The sequence below is a fragment of the Brachionichthys hirsutus genome, unplaced genomic scaffold, assembly GCF_040956055.1.
Source record: "Brachionichthys hirsutus isolate HB-005 unplaced genomic scaffold, CSIRO-AGI_Bhir_v1 contig_321, whole genome shotgun sequence".
NCBI classification, from domain to species: domain Eukaryota; kingdom Metazoa; phylum Chordata; class Actinopteri; order Lophiiformes; family Brachionichthyidae; genus Brachionichthys; species Brachionichthys hirsutus.
This window is the reverse complement of record NW_027180468.1, coordinates 68069-84382: the sequence shown is the minus strand read 5'-3', so window position 1 is coordinate 84382 and position 16314 is coordinate 68069. Positions and strand designations below refer to the sequence as shown.

Genomic DNA, 16314 nt, shown 5'->3' with positions numbered 1-16314 from the left:
CCATCTATCAGTTAACCATGTGTCATGATTTATGTGTGATTAATATATGTGTATGATTACTATAACGTATATAGAAATAAAGCAGCTAATAGTGTCGGTGTGGCCGATCTATTGTAAGCGTGCATGCATTACTAAAATTGCTCAAATATCTAACACATGACTTAAGATCCTTTCAATATCTATTTGTTAATATTGGCATTGAAAATTATTTACAAATACAATTATTACAAATATTGTCAATACATTTAAAAACGTTTTAAAGGAAATATTGTTACCAATGTTACCAGTTTTTTTCCGAGTCACAGTGGATCAGCATATATTAAGTGAAGTGACTCCTGTCCAACGATAGAGGGCGCAATTGCCCTCGTTAATGTACAGCTCTGAAGAAGAAGAATGCTGGGCGCGAATTACCGTAGTTCGCGGTGTCTCGCGCGTGTCCGTCAGTCGCTGATGTTTTTACCGAGGTGAGCGCCGCTCGTCCCCAAACTGTGCACTTTGTTGTTGTTGTTGTTGTTGTTGTTTTTTGCTCTCTGTATGACGTAGTCAGCCAGATAAACTAGTTCGGTTCGGCGGCTTGCTTTCACCGGACGCCGCTCTGCCTTTTCGGTTCATTTGTCAACACTGTTATGCAAATCTGTCTTTGCCGAGACAGCCGTGAGATTATTAGCATGCCGTTTGCTAACCGCCTGGGCTAGCGAACCACCACTTTGCTGTTCTGGCTGCTGCTTATGCTAGCAGCGACGGCTAATTCAGGGCGTTTATTTACTCAGTTTACGTCTCCACCAAACCAGCGTATTTGCTGAAGATGTCAAAAAGGCACCGCAGCCCAAACATCGCAACCCCCCCCAAACGGGCCAGAACCGCGGAGGAAGAAGATGCTAAAGATCACGACAGCGACCAGGAAGATGATCTGAGCGAACCGGTTCGTTGGTGCCTTCACCGCTAAACATGTCGTTATTCTTGTGCCCAAACTTTTATAGGAAGTTTTAAATGTCGCATTTTTATATTGGAGGATGAGTTTGTGTCGTGACGTGGGTCGTGTGCGTGTAGACCCTGTGCGCCGGTGAGGTGGTGAGTGATGCGGGGATCGTGGAGGGCATCACGCTGAAGAACTTCATGTGCCACTCTCATCTGGGCCCGTTCACGTTCAGCTCCAATGTCAACTTCGTGGTCGGCAACAATGGAAGTGAGTCGAGCTGCTTGAGTAGTGAAATAGTCAAGATGATTGATGACGTTTCTTCATCTTTTATATACTGTAGTTATTTGAAACATTATTTTTCTCTCTCTACCATCTTACACATCTAAGATAGTGACCATTAGATTACCGCGATTATATCGTAAATGTGTCACAGATGGATAAAGCAGAATTTTCAGAAGTTGTAAATGTTGTTTTACATAGCAAGCTAAGGAAAGTATGAGAACATTGATGGATGGATGTTTATTATTTGCCAGCCCATCATAAAACGTCAGATCATGAGATGAGGTGAAGGAAAACCAGTCTTTGTGCTGCAGAAATAACCCCAGGCAGCTAAAATAAACATGCGCATGAGTCACCCAGGGCCGTGCAGATATTTTGAACATTAGTTTTGATGTCAGAACCAAGGAGCTTCAAGTTATAGTGTAGTAAACCTCCTTTTATAAAGGCCTGTATTCACAGACCATTTTTACAACTGAGGTGTTTAATTAGGCATGAGTGATGTCTGCCTGTGTACCGTAAACTGTTTACATATTTTATTCATAATAGACACGTGACAATAAGTGAACTTAAAAAATGCAAAAATAGTTTTAATCCGGTGTCATTGCATGATGAACGTTATCTGGCGGAACGAGACGGACACGTTCCCTGTAGAGCAGACACCAATTATTGGTTATTCCTTCTGAAGGACTTTAGACATCTGACGTTGCATCACATTACTGTTTGACTCAAGAGCAAATCAAGTATGAATGGATAGTAAATGCAAAATTAAAGTTTTCTTCTAAAGTGAAATCATTCATCACTCTCGTACGTTATTAACAATCCTCTCTGTAATTGAGACTAAATCATGTTTTACTGTAAACGTAACATACTTGGTGCTCTTCTTCTTCTTTCTGGAATACATCGTATTTTGTTTTATCTCATCTTCTGTTTGTTTTTTCCCCTTTTCTATTCCACTCCCTTAACATTATTGCTAACCTGTCAGGTGGAAAGAGCGCTATTCTGACAGCACTCATAGTCGCCTTGGGGGGGAATGCCCAGGCGACCAACAGAGGAGTAGCTCTTAAAGGATTTGTGAAGGAAGGAGAAAAGTAACTGCACTGCCACATTCCCGTCGTGATCTTTACGAGATATGTTTCCAAAGCCGAGAAGCACCGTTTAGCTTTTATTGTCTCCACAGCTCAGCTGACGTATCGATCACCTTGCGCAACAAAGGAAGGGACGCTTACAAACCTGAGGTGTACGGCGAATCCATCATCGTAGACCTGAGAATAACACGCGATGGGTTGAGAACATATAAACTGAAGAGCAAATCGGGTAAAGGCTTTTGAGTTATGGCTCATTTGTTTTTAATTGTTTTTAATTTTTGATTCGATAGTCAAGGGAGTATAAATGAATTCTGAGTTGTGGTCAAACTGAAAAAGCATTTTCATTCCAGTCACTTGTAGCTCAAGAAAATCCCCACCAAATTAGATTGAGCCGAAACAAAAGAGCGAATGAGCTCAAATAAAAGCAAGACAAAGATTTAAAATTTTGTGAATGAACATTTCACGCATCTGTTTAGGAGATTCTCTCAGCTTTAGACATTCATGAATCTCTGTTATTCTCTTCCAGGTAAACTTATCTCACACAAAAAAGAAGAACTCGTGTCCATCTTGGACAACTTTAACATACAGGCAAGTGCTATGTAAAGTCTCAACTATAGCAACAAAGGTAAATGCTATGATAAGAAGCTGTGGGGCTCATTGCGTTCTTTTTTCCACAGGTCAACAATCCCGTGTCAGTCCTCACTCAAGAGATGAGCAAATACTTCCTACACACCAAAGGAGATGGGGACAAATACAAGGTCATTTTGCATGAATGAATGAATGACATTAAGCGTGTCTTTAACTTCGGGTGGCGACGTTTTTCTTGGCTATATGTGTTTTTTTGTATTGCTCTTGCAGTTTTTCATGAAAGCTACCCAGCTGGAACAAATGAGAGAGGACTTTGTGTACATCAAGGAAACCAGACACATCACAGAGGATAAAATTGAACAGCACAGTGAGGTAAGAATTGGTCCTCCTTCGGTTACGGTTTTGTGTTCTTTTGGGTCTCAGTCTATCTTTTTGTAATTATTAATTGTCAATATTTTTCCTTTTCTAATGTTTTTCCAAAAAATATTCTACATTTTGAAACAGAAACATGTAAATAATTAGTCCTCCTTCTTGTGTTAAATGACTAATAGCTGTCTGAAAAGAAGGAGATCATAATTGCACATAGCAGTGAACCAAAAGTGATGCTCATCTTTCCTGCATGGCTGCAGGAGGGTCTTATTCTTGTACACGGTGAACACAGGAGAGCGAATGCAACCAGTTTGTTACATCAGGTTTGCCCAAGTGTAGCAGGGTCAAGAGGGTACGACAGAAATAAAGCTATGAAAGGAATGATCCCCCCCCCCCCAGAAAATGTTACTATTAAATGGATATCTGGTGAAAAGAAATTACAAACAGGGAAAAGTTGCTTCAATGCATGGCTGTTACAGTGCTTGAAAGACTTTAAGCGGAAGTACCGGGAGAAGGAGGACCATTACAATAGCCTGGCATCGCTCGATGAAATGCACACAAGACTGGAGGAGCTGCAGAAACAAATGGCTTGGGCTTTGGTGAGCTCATCCTCCTTCCCGCACTACCATGTCCTTGTGAAACGGGGTCAATAAAATGTGAAATAATCTTGAATGTTGCAGGTGGCTGAGATGGAGAAGGAGTCCGAGCCGTTAAAGGAGACGCTGCAGTCCGAGAGAAGTGCTACAAAGAAATACGACGAGAAGGTGGTGGAGTGGAAAGTGAGTCCGGCTTCGCCGTAAAGACTGTCAGACGATGGCACAAGTGTGTTTCGTTGTCTTGTTCTCCTCTGATCTGTTCCTGCGTGATCCAGAATAAGGTGGAAGACGCTGAGCAGAAACAAAAGCAGAGCCAGGAGCAGTTGGATGGAATCACACGGCAGCTGTCGGCGCTCCAGTCCAAATGCGCTGAGCTCAGAGCCGGGGTCCAGAAACAGAACGTTGTCCTGAAATCCAGCGAGGTCAGTGTTAAATCACTGCAGTGACAAAGACCGTATCGGCATGGATCCCGCCCGCTGGTGGTGCATCTGAAGCAGAAACGTTTACGCTGCGGTCCAGCTACAGAGGAAGGGTCCCGCCTTCGTTCTGTTTGGCAGAACCAAAACGATGGCGACGTCTCCTTTGCCATGCTAAACTGCCTGGAGGAAAATGTAAATCGTAAATTGCATTAACTTACCTAGTTAGTCCTGTGAACTGATGCCCACTGGAACGCTGGTTAAGTTGATATGACTGTGATTTTGGTGAGAGGCCATGCTTCCACTGCTTCTGGAAATACTTTCCTGGGGTTGGTACATTCTGGTTCAGTCACTTTCATTTTTTCACCGTGAGTAATTCAAGGTTGTAAGAGTATTACGATGATGTAACGTTCGCATGTAAATGAAGTCGTGTTTACCCTGCTGAATGGGATAACACATCTGACCTAAACGTATTACCACAAAGTTCTTTCTGAAGTGGTCCAGATAAACTCGAGTAAAGATGTTTGGAGATGAAATGCTGTGCATCCTAACTTCCTTATAGTCATAGATTCGCTGCGATCATTGCAACAGCTGCTGTGTAACTATCATTTCTGTTTTCCCATCATGTGCGTGAGCCAGCTCACCGTGCACAGATGCAAGACGAACCTGAGGAACCTGGAAAAGGACAAGGTTCAGCTGTCATCCAGGATAAAAGACCTCAACCTGAGGTACGGCCCGATCTTGTGTTCTTGTTATCTCTGTTGCACCGAGGTTGAAACCAGATTTGTTTTGCGCTTCCTTCCTTCCTTTCGCCCTCCAGCATCAGTCAGACGACCGGAGCGGAGAGCCAGGCCAGGGCGGAGCGTGTCCAGCAGATGCAGACCGAGCTGGAACACCTGAGTCACCAGATCGCCACTCTAGGCCAGCAGATTGACCAGTACCAGAACGCCTGCAGCCGCGTCACTGAAGAGCAAGGAAAGATGAGGTGGGAAGAGTTTAGCGTTTCATTATTCGTCATTATTTTATGTTTCGTGTTGCACCTAGAAAAAATCCCAGTTTGTGAATCCTTTCACCGACGATGGCAAAGGAGTCTATTCTGACCAACTGACTCTTTCTCTCTTCAGGAGAGAGCAGCAGACGCTCCAGAAGTCCATCGATGCCAGCAGAAGAAACCTGCAGATGATGGAGAGCAGCCGGTCCAATCGCCTGCAGCGTTTCGGAGAACACTTGCCTGCACTGCTCAGTGCCATCAGCGAGGCGCACAAAAAGGGACAGTTCAAGCAACGACCACGAGGACCTTTGGGTGAGACTCGGCGCCCAGTTTTGCATAGATTCAACTCATGTCTCAGCCTTTGAAGAGTAAAAATCATGCAACAATGTCAGAGGCCGATCTAAAAAAACTCCCGTTTTCTTCCGACAGGATTCCTCATTAGCTTGAGGGACCCAGAAATGGCCCTTGCTGTGGAGGTATGTCTTAAAGGTCAGCTGCAGGCCTTCTGCTGCGATAACCACGGCGACGAGAGGGTGCTGCAGACCCTCATGGCTAAGGTACTCCGCACTAACCGCAGGCCGGCCATCATCACCAGCCATTTTCTCCCGCGTGTCCATGACACAAGTAAAAGGTGAACAATATTCCAAAATCTATATATTTACAAGCTTGCATTGCCTCAGACGGGAAACTAGAGGGCCTTTGTTCACCGTTAGCGATAGCGCCGGTCATCTTTAGCGCGTCGTTTTATATTTTTATCAGGCCTGTAATGCAGAAGCAGACTATACGTAGTCATGTTTGTGGCAGGCCGAAACGTTTGTTCACATTTCCGATTGTAATGGTGAATGTGTGAAAGCATCTAATCAATAAAGGTTCATCTTGTCTCAGGGCCGTGAATCACCCCGAATACCCCTCCGTTCTTCAAGCGCTAGAAATCGACGACCCAGTCGTGGCTAATTGCCTGATTGATCAGAGGGGCATAGAGACCATTCTGCTCATCAAGGTAAAACAACATCTTGTAAAGATGCAGTAAGAATACCTTCTGTGTGTGACGTGTGTGTGTGTGTGTAGAATCGCACAGAGGCCCGGAGAGTGATGCAGGGCAGAAACCCTCCTCAGAACTGTCACCAGGCGTTTTCAAAGGAAGGCGATCAGATCTTCACTAACCGCAGCTACACGGCGGAGCAGAGCAGAGCGAACTACCTCTCCGGAGACGTTGAGGAGGAGATCAGGTGAGTCGGTGAGCGGCGAGACTCATCGCTCCGTAGCAAGGCAGCTGGGACTAGAACTCCTCTGCTCCTCTTGGTCTGTCAGGCACCTGCAGAGGGAGATGGAGAACCACACGGCTCTGGCAAATCGCTTCCAGCAACAGATGAAGAGATTGGATGAGGACCTGAAACAGAATGAAGTACTGCTGAGGAGGACCCACGGAGAGCAGAAGGCGACCAAAGTAAGGCTTATTATTTATTTAACACGCGTCTGGATTCTGTCTGACCGGAGCGCACAGCCAAATAACGAGGACTAGAATGTCAAGTATTTAAAAAGGATCATTTATAGTCATATTTCATTCTCTTTTGAGAGCATCTGAAAGGGAAAATAAAAGCTGGCTAGGTTTATATAAGGTTTTCTTTTTCTCAATATTTGAAAAAGAGAAACCGTAAAAGCGTTTATTTTGGGTTATCTCTCTAGCTAGCTAGCTCTCTGAAGAAGTTTGATATCCAGGCCTTCCTACGTGACCTTTTTTCTAATGATTACGTCTCCCATGTTGAAAATATCAAATGTCAGGTCTAAATTTCTGACTTTCCTCTGGTTTCCAGTTGAAGTTATTGTAAAACTCAAAATTATTTCTTTTTTTTTTTGTTATCAATTTGTTGGATTGCATCATTATTTATTCATTATAGTAAATTCTACCCAATGGAAAAATATCAAATGAAATTGATATCTCTTCTTTTAACTGGATTATCAAATATCTGTTTGTGTTTTTCTTCTAGGGCAAGGCCATGAAATTACAGCTGGAACTGACAGACTTAAAAAACATGGATGAGTCTCAGCTGGAGGACCTTCAGCCCCTGGTCTGTACACGTCATGAATGAATCTCAGTAGCTCCACGTAGCCGGTTAAATCTGGTTAAATCTGACCAAGGAGTGTGTGCAACGCTAGTCATGTTGGGGAAATATAAATATGAGGTCACATTCCAGTGACGTGCTGCTGTCATCGTTCTACCACAGGAGGAAGATCTACAGGAGATTGTTGCCAAGATCTCATCCATGCGTGTTAAGCACGATGAGGAGCGAGCTCAGATGGTGGAGCACAAGGCCTCCTATGAGATGGCGGAGCAGGAGTACAAGAAGTACAAGGAACAAATCGCCACCCTGGCTGAGGAGACGGACTCCAAGAAGGTAGAAACCCCCAACGTGCACTGTGGCGTGTTCACCGGCTGCATGCGCGAACGGCTAGAAAGCACACATTGGAGCATTTTCAACTAATGTCACTAATTTAAATAGAGATAACAAAAAATACGGTTTTCAGTGAAAACATTTCCTGTAGCTCATCTTATAGGACTCACGAGAACCTCCTTAACTTGTTCCTTCGCCCCGTTAAAGGAGAAGCTGAGTAAGACTGATCACGTCGTGTTGAAATGCAAACATCACAAGAAGCATTACGATGAGAAGCGCAGCACCCACCTCCGCACCATTCAGACCCTCGAGGACAGTCTGGCCAGCAAGGAGCAGGAACTCGAGGTAGAAGCTCATTTCAGAAAGACCACATTTCTTTATTTTGTATTTGTCTGTATACTTATTTGGTGATTCATCAACCACTAATCGATTGATGGTACGGTTTAGGTATCGATAGTCAAGGCCACTGAAATCTGTCCCGAGCGTCAGGAGGTTTCACGGACAGCCAGGAGTCTGGACAGCGAGATCAGCCGTCTCAAGGTGAAGATCTCCACCCAGCAGGAGAAACAGGGGGACCGTGAAGAGGTCATGAGGTATTCTACTCCCGTCTGTATGTCAGAGCTTGCCCTTCGGTGTATTGCCATTTTGACATTTTATCATGCTGCCCCCCCCCCCTGTCCAGACAGTACCGCGAGGCTCTGGAGAACTACAAGAACATGGCACAGCAAATGAAGAACCTCAATAGCTTCATCAAATGTCTAGATAATGTCTTGAACGACAGGCTCCAGGTTTATGCTGAGCTCAGGAGGTCAGTAAAATGAGAATGGTCTGTACCCTCAACTCTTAATATTAGAATATTATTAGAATATGACTATAAGATCATTTGTGTTCTTCTTTTACTTTTTTTTTTAAGGTTTGTCTCTGCCCGCTGTAAATACTACTTTGATTGCATGCTAGCCCAAAGAAACTACACTGGATATATGACCTTTGACCACAAGAACGAGACCCTCTCCATCACAGTAAGAAAGGCTTGATTGAGCAGCGAGCCCAAATGTGCTTCTGCTATTCTCCTTTGTACCTCTGACTTGGGTCGAGGGAGACATCTTGGATCTGCTTTTCACTCGTCTTTATTTTTTTTATGTAGTATAGACATATCAGGTCGGGACTCGGTATCGGTTCAAAATCCAATGACTCTGACTCGGGGTCCAAAAAACCTGATTGGGACATCCCTAGTAATTATACGGCATTACAGAATATTTTGATATTTGGAGGGTGTTTCACACCTTGAAAAACGTTCAGCCCTTCGTTTAACGCCGACTCAGAAGGTGGCCGTTGGCCGGATCTAATATTTCAGAAGACGCACTGAAAACAGATATTTCTTCTCGTTGAAACTCATTTGCACCCGCTTGTCTGCAGGTCCAGCCGGGTCAGCGGGACGACGAGGGCTTGAATGACACGCGTTCCCTGTCTGGAGGCGAGCGCTCCTTCTCAACCGTCTGCTTTGTCCTCTCTCTTTGGGCCATCACCGAGTCACCTTTCCGCTGTCTAGACGAGTTTGATGTTTACATGGTAATGAGAGCCGCTCTCTGTTGATACTGGATGAACTGACTTGATCTGTTTTCATAGCATTAAAAAGGCACTGCCATTTTAGTGGACCTTATTTGCATGCTTTTTCCACCCAGGACATGGTGAACAGGAGGATATCGATGGACATGATGCTGAAAGTGGCTGCTAGTCAGCGCTACAGACAGTTCATTTTCCTCACCCCACAGAACATGAGGTATTAAATCTGTTTTTGTGCTGCATATTGAAGCAGTTAAGACATAGATGCGAGTAGCTAAGTAAATGCCATGTGATTTAGCTATGCCGCTAAGTCCTTGTAATGAGCACAAGTTTGACCTCTAAGGTCACATCGCCTCCCTTTCTTCTTCTTTCAGTTCTCTTCCGGTGAGCAAATTTATCCGCGTCCTGCGTCTCAAAGACCCGGACCGCGGGCAGAACAATGCGCAGAGGACTGAAGACGAGGACCAGTAGCGTTTCCAGGTGGACATTTTGTGTCTTTCGGGTAAAGGAGACCACGAGCATTCCACCGAAATCCTCTCCCACTGTGGGGGTCGTCTGTTGATCCCCATCCTCTGGAAACACTTTGTTCAAAGTTCATTTTACGTGCTGCAATTTTTTCCACTAAGTTGGTTCAAAAGAGTTTAAGAATTTGCAGAGTTCTGTTTAGTTAATTAAATGTTAAGGGAATAAACTCACCAATAATATTCTCTCGTAGGTTTTTCGTTTTATTGCCAAAATAACCGCTTAAAGGGTTAAAAGCAGCTGCCATTGTAAAGCCGTGTTCAATTTTCATTAAATACCTTAAACCCGATGAGAGTTCTGGTACGTTTGTTATGCATTAACATCATCATCAATTCTGCCCCATGATCATTGTTTCCCTCAAGTGTTTTAAGCCATACTTGTCAGTCTAGTGAAGAGGAAGGATTTGTGCCTTTAAGGGCTGCATGCCAAATCCTGGACTGCACCTCCAGTCATGCACAAAACATCTGTGGAAGGCACAGCTGGCCTGAGGGGGAAGTGCTACTTTTTATTTGTCAGACAGCACCAATACTGTTTGAACTTTAGCAACAGGAAATACTTGCCATGCACACAGCAAAATATGACCGACATGAGGACCGTGCACGTTGTCACCAGGACAGCCTGCACTGATGACTGGCTAGCGGAGGAAAACAGCAGGCAGAAATGGCCAAGAGACGTTCATTTTGCCTTTCTGCCAGACCGTTATGAGCCGCTGATGGATGAGGCGGCAAAAGTCGAAGCCAAAACGAAGATGGAAAGGAAGAAAAAACAGTTCAAAACAGTAAAGAAGGTTGGTATGTGCTCGTTTTGTTTCTGTTAGTAACATAACTCAAAAGGTCACGGACAGATCTTGATGACATTTCAGGAAATGTTGATTCTTAATAGATGTTTATGGAATGTGACAATCATGTAAGATTGGGATCTCTTTCCCACCACCGAATTTCATCCGGATCGGATCCGGATTGTGGATACTGTCGCGATACAAAAACAAAACCGGATTTTCCCCATTTACTTGTACATATTTTTTAAAAGCCTCATATATATCTTGGAAAATATGCATTCAATTCACTCATAAAAGGGTCCCTTATGCACTGTCATGCAAAATGTCTGATAATCTGATCCAGAATGAGGTCAGGAATACACCTTAATTAACAAAAACCCCATTTATGGATTCAAAAAGCTGTTAAAAATACACATCAACTCCGATTTCACTTTTACCGAGAACAATTTATATCCTATGGTGATCCAGGTCACCATGTGGACGTAAACTACGGGGAATGAGCTGCTTGGTGGAGGTCTGCGCTCTGAGTACCTTTCTTGTTACAGTTCAATCAACCTGTGTTTCTAATGTTCTCGTGGCACTAAGATAAAAGAAAATGAGCAACATTTGTTTCCAACATGGAAATCAGTATCAAGCTCTTTCCAAAAGATTGTTGAAATTACATGAAAGAATGCAAAATTCTGAGATATAAATGTCATCATGCCCTTGGAGAATGTCATGAAACTATTGAATTGTTTACAGTTATTGTCAGATCTTGGATCATAGTCATAGACTAAAGCCAGAGACTGTTCTGACTGAAAGCTTTAAAGCTGCCTTGGCTTTCTGTTACAAAGTGCACAAAACAAAAAAGAAACTCCTGACAGAGAGGTCACATTATGCTTTTAATTCAACATCCTGTTCTGAAACTAATGCTTTTCACCTGACATGACCTGACTAATCTTCTTACCAACATCCATATACCCCCCTGTGACATACACCTTTGTGAACACCCATTCACAGTGGAGGGACATTGTTCTCCAGCCTGGGAACTGGGGAACACAATAATAGGGTCGCGTTTATTTCACTAGGTTTTAGCTTTGCCTTGTCCTGCTGGGCTTGGGGGTCTGGATTATAATCACTTACATTATTACTATTATCAAGTTCAATTATAATGGAATTTAACTTGGGAATGTTACAAAGAAAGCCATCACGTTTTTTTCTGGCATGATCAATATTTGACAGAGTTATCGATTAATCCATATGTTTGTCTTTCAGGCAGTTGGTAAGGCCTTTCGTGCCACCTGGAAGTGTCTAACGCTTGGTCTGTGCAACTTTGCCCATGGTTACTCTACTCCGGTCGGTGTGGCTGCTGCGTTCGTCCCTGACTTTCATCTGGGAAAGAAGAACAACCTGAACTGAGCCCCTTTAGTTTCTTTACAATCAGGACACTCAAGCAAATTTCATTTTTTGGGGATTTGCCTTTTCTTATTTCTTCCTGCAAGGTGCAATCAAGAAGTCTTGCGGTGCTTTATGCACCTGAGTTTTTGTTAAATGTTTCAAAGCTGTCAATCATCACTGATTTCATTTACTTATTTATATTTATATATTTTAACTTTTTGAGTAGAGAATATATATATGTATATATTAAATGTCTGACGTTAAGATTAAAATGTGTAAAAAAAAAAAGGATGATGAAAATCCAAAGGACAAAGCACAGAGGAGCAGAAAGAATTATGCAATAATAATAATAAAAATAATAGGATAGTTTGGGTACCACAGCAGCATTACATATTATATCATATTATCATTAACAAAAAATTATTATTCAAAACACACAACAAAACAACATCCAACACTACTGTACTGTCCCATTTTAAGTAACAGTCGCTCCCGTGACGTCAAACTTGTGCGACAGAAGGATCACTTCCGTTGTCGTCTTGTAATACTCTTGTGAGACTCCACCGAGCACCGTTTTGTGACGATTATGGACAACAAAGCCAAGAATATTAGCTCTATCCCCATCGATGGGTTCAGTAATCTGAGGATTACGTCGATATGGACATTTATCATGTCTGTGAGTTTACATTACACGTGTTATTTACTGATAGGGCTAGCTAGCGAGGAGCTAGCTGTCACGGATTGATTGCCTATAACCACAGCTATCATCCAGCATGTGTATTCCTGTCCATTTGACGTTACAGAGAGCCGATATGGGCTTTGTTTCTGTCTCTAGGTGCAGTGGTCGGAACCGTGGCTCATGGGACTACTGGTGTTCCATGTCGCCTGTTTGTGCCTGACTGTTGTAACATGCAGGTACTACAGAGTTCAGACGTGCCACTTCCTGCTCATGGGTAAGCGAAAACAACCGCCTGAATGAGCTTCAGTTTAATTGGACTGATGCCTCGTACTGTGTACGTTATGTACTTGTGTCTGTACACGTCAGGGTTCATGTGTGTATCTCACAACCATGAACAATGTGTGCACAAACACAGTTCAGCAACCAAATATGGAAACAAAAATATCACGTATAATAGAGTATCTGATGGTCTTTGTAAAGCAGCTGGTTGCATTGTAAAGAAGTGGATCTTGGCTTAAGGTGTTAAGCCAATCGCTATGGTAACTGCAGGTGCGAGAGCTATTCATAGGTGTAAGCAGTCAATAAAAGTGATTGGCAGCCTTAAAGTCATTGAACAAAACACATGGTAAAGGTAAAGAAATGAACACGGACAGTAAACTCACTCAGACGGGCGAGTAGAACCAAAGCTGATTTTAGTCAAGAACCAAATAAATAATTTATTATTTTTATAAAAAGCAATATGTGATATGTGAAATGGCAGAAAAGTGTCTCAATACTCATCCGATGCAATAGTAAAATACGTGCTATGTATAATATATAGTATAATCCACGTTTATGTCCGTAGCATTCCGTTTAGTTTTCCACGGTGTTTTAGCCCGTGCAATATTCCAAGCCAGTTGACATGATGCGAGCGTTACGGCCTCCGAGCGCTTCAGCACGTTTTGGAACAACTGTGTCTGCTTTCCTGCATTGACTTTTCAAAGTGACCAACTTTTGTTTTGCGAAGTTCAGCCCCTTTTGGAAATTCCTGCTCGACGTTGGCATGGAGTGAACTGAAGTGGCGTAGAAGCTTTGAAACGATGAGCACGCCGTATCGAAGCCAAGCTGAGCAACCACGCCTGGTTTCCAGTTGCACCTGTTTGTGTACACCTGTGTCTGTGACTTCTTCAAGAAAGACATGACAAAGGGGCAGTCAATGTTTTTCTTTCTTTTGTGGTTTGATCTTTACCCTCGCCGAAGCGGAAGCGAGGGTATTGCAATTGGGTGCGTTTGTCTGTCCGTTTGTTTGTCTGTTTGTCTGTTTGCTTGTCTGTCCGAGCGCATAACTCAAAAACTAGTAACCCAATCGACTTGAAAATTTAACACAAGCAAGGTTCTGTCCGTGGCTCGGTCCTCCCCAAGAATGGCGTTGATCCAGATCTGGATCCAGATTCTAGAATTATTTTTACACCTGGAATTGTGCCTGTGCTGTAAACTGCCACTTTAAGAGGGAGGGACACGAATGGCATGATGGGAAAAAGAGTCCAGAAGATGGCTTGTAGTACGTTCCGGAGCAGCAAGCTAGAGCAGGTTTGGCCCCTCTGATCCGGAAGCCCTGTTTACTGTCTCACAAGATCCAATAGTCTTTTGGAGGCGAGGGTCTGCAATCTCTGATTGTCGTTTTCTAGTTGTTGATTGAATACAGTTGATGGGGATTGACATCATGAATAGGACGCATACTTGATCTGCTTAGAGTGAAAATTGATGGGTGAGCCGGTTGGACAAGGTTCAGACACTTTGTGGGGACAAACTGGAATGCAGATAGCGATTGAAATGTGTTCTCAATGACAAATGCACTGGTTTATTTTCTTTAGGTGACAGATCTTACTGATACTTTAATAGAGAGAAGTGCATGTGTAACCACTATTTATGTATATGTGTATATAATCACCCAACAAAGAAACCAGTGCAATGCATTTATACACACAAATAACATTTAAGCATTAAGGCTGAGAAGACAGTGTTGAGTCTGACTAAAAATGTAATCAAAAGTCTCTGTGATGTCATTTCCTCCTCAGTTGTTCTGGTGTACACCGCTGAATATCTCAATGAACTGGCAGCAATGAATTGGAGGTAATGCAATTGTTTATTTTATATACAGATTTTTTTGTTTTTGGGAACTAGTGTCTCTTAAAATAAGCCAGAGTAATTAAAATCTTTTTTTGTAACAGGTCCTTTTCCAATTTCCAATATTTTGACTCCAATGGCATGTTCATCTCGTTGGTGTATTCGATTCCTCTGCTTCTGAATACAGTCATCATCGTGGTAAGATGTATTATTTATCTCATTTGTTTTATATGGTATTAAATATTCAAAAGACAACAGCACATTTTCATGGGACTATTTGCATTGCGTTGCCAGATGGTGTGGGTGTACAGGGCGTTCTCCACTATGACTGAGCTGAAGATACTTCAGCTCAAGCTAAAAACACGACGAGACGAGAGACGGAAGAACGACTAACTCCGCCACTTTGATTCCTCCTCCGCACGAAGACCAAGTTTGAAACAGTCTCTCTATTCTAATCCTGAATTCCCGGGAAGGAAAGCGATCCATTCGCATGAACGATGACTGTCGGCCAGGTCTGGAGGCCTACTGTTGGACAATATGCTGTACATGAGGACAAAAGTACCTTTTACATTTAATGTTTTTATTTTGTTGTATGACGATGTATAAAGAAAAAGAAATGTTTGAGTGATTTCTGTGCTGATGATTTTACAGCCTGGGAATGTTGCAGAAGTTGGAAGTGGAGGAGAGAACGTTGTTTAAGAACGTTTGTACTGTAAGGCGCCGTTTTTCCCTCCGCCGAGGAGGTTATGTTTTCGCCGGCGTTGGTTTGTTTGTTAGCAAGATAACTCAAAAAGTTACGGACGGATCTTGATGAAATGTTGGGAATCTCACCAGGAACAAATGATTACATTTTGGTGATGATCCAGAAGAGATCCTGGATTCTGGATCGCTTTGAAATTTTTGGTAACATTGCAGTCAATAGAGCTTCAAAATTTGATCCTCAAAATCTTTGTTGATTATTGATAGATAATTATGAAATATGACAGTCATGTAAGGTGGGGACCTCTATCTCACCACCGAATGTCATCTGGATCTGATCCAGAATGAAGTCAGGAAAAATTATAAACTTTTTGCACTCATGTTTCCTCTTCTATGTGTAAGGATCAGTTCCCCTAGATTTGGAAGAGGTACGATGGTTGAGTTAGCTCAGCGGTTTTCATAAAGCTGCAGCATCAACGGTATCTAAAGCAGCGAATGCATGTAGAAAGTCCTTTGAATATTATTGGATTTAAACCTCTGCTCACTGATATTTGGTTAAATATTTACAAATCTCAAAACAGAATGCAGTTGCACAACTTTTTTTTTTTTTTTTTTTTGTAAATAGTTTTGCTCCAATAATGGTCGTGCGTGTTTGGTTCTTGCTTCCACCAAAGATGCGTGTTTGCTGTGTTTAGGTTTGGCAGTTTTGTTTTTGAGAATATCTCAAAAGGTTTTTCACGGAGGTGTTTTGATTTTGTGGCAAATTGTGTTTTCTTTCAATAAAAACTTTCAGGCTTATGTGAGCCGAAGGTTAATAGAAATAAGAGTACAACCTTGTAGTAGTGTAAATGGCTGTGTGTCCAAGAACCAATCCCATTTGTCTGTCGGCTCCCTCATGTGAGGCTGGAGAGGAAATAGATTTTACTGTATAACCAGTAGATCAAAGGCCGTAGC

General features: G+C 42.7%; 2 protein-coding genes across 2 annotated transcripts; both read left to right on the top strand.

Annotated features, from left to right (window-relative positions):
• Positions 1 to 805: 805 nt before the first annotated feature.
• On the top strand, positions 806 to 10003 carry LOC137915165 (structural maintenance of chromosomes protein 6-like). The gene is made up of 26 exons (XM_068758608.1): positions 806 to 922; positions 1051 to 1186; positions 2181 to 2286; positions 2376 to 2512; positions 2810 to 2871; positions 2961 to 3041; positions 3142 to 3243; positions 3720 to 3839; positions 3921 to 4019; positions 4112 to 4258; positions 4892 to 4980; positions 5073 to 5237; positions 5377 to 5555; positions 5673 to 5874; positions 6129 to 6243; positions 6312 to 6472; positions 6555 to 6690; positions 7232 to 7312; positions 7469 to 7639; positions 7844 to 7981; positions 8084 to 8229; positions 8319 to 8444; positions 8550 to 8655; positions 9053 to 9205; positions 9319 to 9416; positions 9574 to 10003. The coding sequence occupies exons 1-26, from the start codon at positions 806 to 808 to the stop codon at positions 9668 to 9670; spliced, it is 3270 nt and encodes a 1089-aa protein (XP_068614709.1). The 3' UTR covers positions 9671 to 10003.
• A 2413-nt stretch (positions 10004 to 12416) lies between these two features.
• Positions 12417 to 16148, top strand: LOC137915167 (transmembrane protein 18-like). The gene is made up of 5 exons (XM_068758610.1): positions 12417 to 12552; positions 12712 to 12829; positions 14613 to 14667; positions 14766 to 14859; positions 14956 to 16148. The coding sequence occupies exons 1-5, from the start codon at positions 12463 to 12465 to the stop codon at positions 15052 to 15054; spliced, it is 456 nt and encodes a 151-aa protein (XP_068614711.1). The 5' UTR covers positions 12417 to 12462; the 3' UTR covers positions 15055 to 16148.
• The last annotated feature ends 166 nt before the right edge of the window (positions 16149 to 16314 follow it).

What these genes read in the sequence shown, in the direction of transcription:
- LOC137915165 (XM_068758608.1), top strand. Translation starts at nt 806, where the DNA reads ATGTCAAAAAGGCACCGCAGCCCAAACATCGCAACCCCCCCCAAACGG. An exon ending in AAGATGATCTGAGCGAACCG is followed by an intron (nt 923 to 1,050) that starts GTTCGTTGGTGC and finishes GTGTGCGTGTAG; the next exon opens with ACCCTGTGCGCCGGTGAGGT. An exon ending in AAATTGAACAGCACAGTGAG is followed by an intron (nt 3,244 to 3,719) that starts GTAAGAATTGGT and finishes TGGCTGTTACAG; the next exon opens with TGCTTGAAAGACTTTAAGCG.
- LOC137915167 (XM_068758610.1), top strand. Translation starts at nt 12,463, where the DNA reads ATGGACAACAAAGCCAAGAATATTAGCTCTATCCCCATCGATGGGTTC. An exon ending in TATGGACATTTATCATGTCT is followed by an intron (nt 12,553 to 12,711) that starts GTGAGTTTACAT and finishes TTCTGTCTCTAG; the next exon opens with GTGCAGTGGTCGGAACCGTG. An exon ending in CTGGCAGCAATGAATTGGAG is followed by an intron (nt 14,668 to 14,765) that starts GTAATGCAATTG and finishes TTTTTGTAACAG; the next exon opens with GTCCTTTTCCAATTTCCAAT.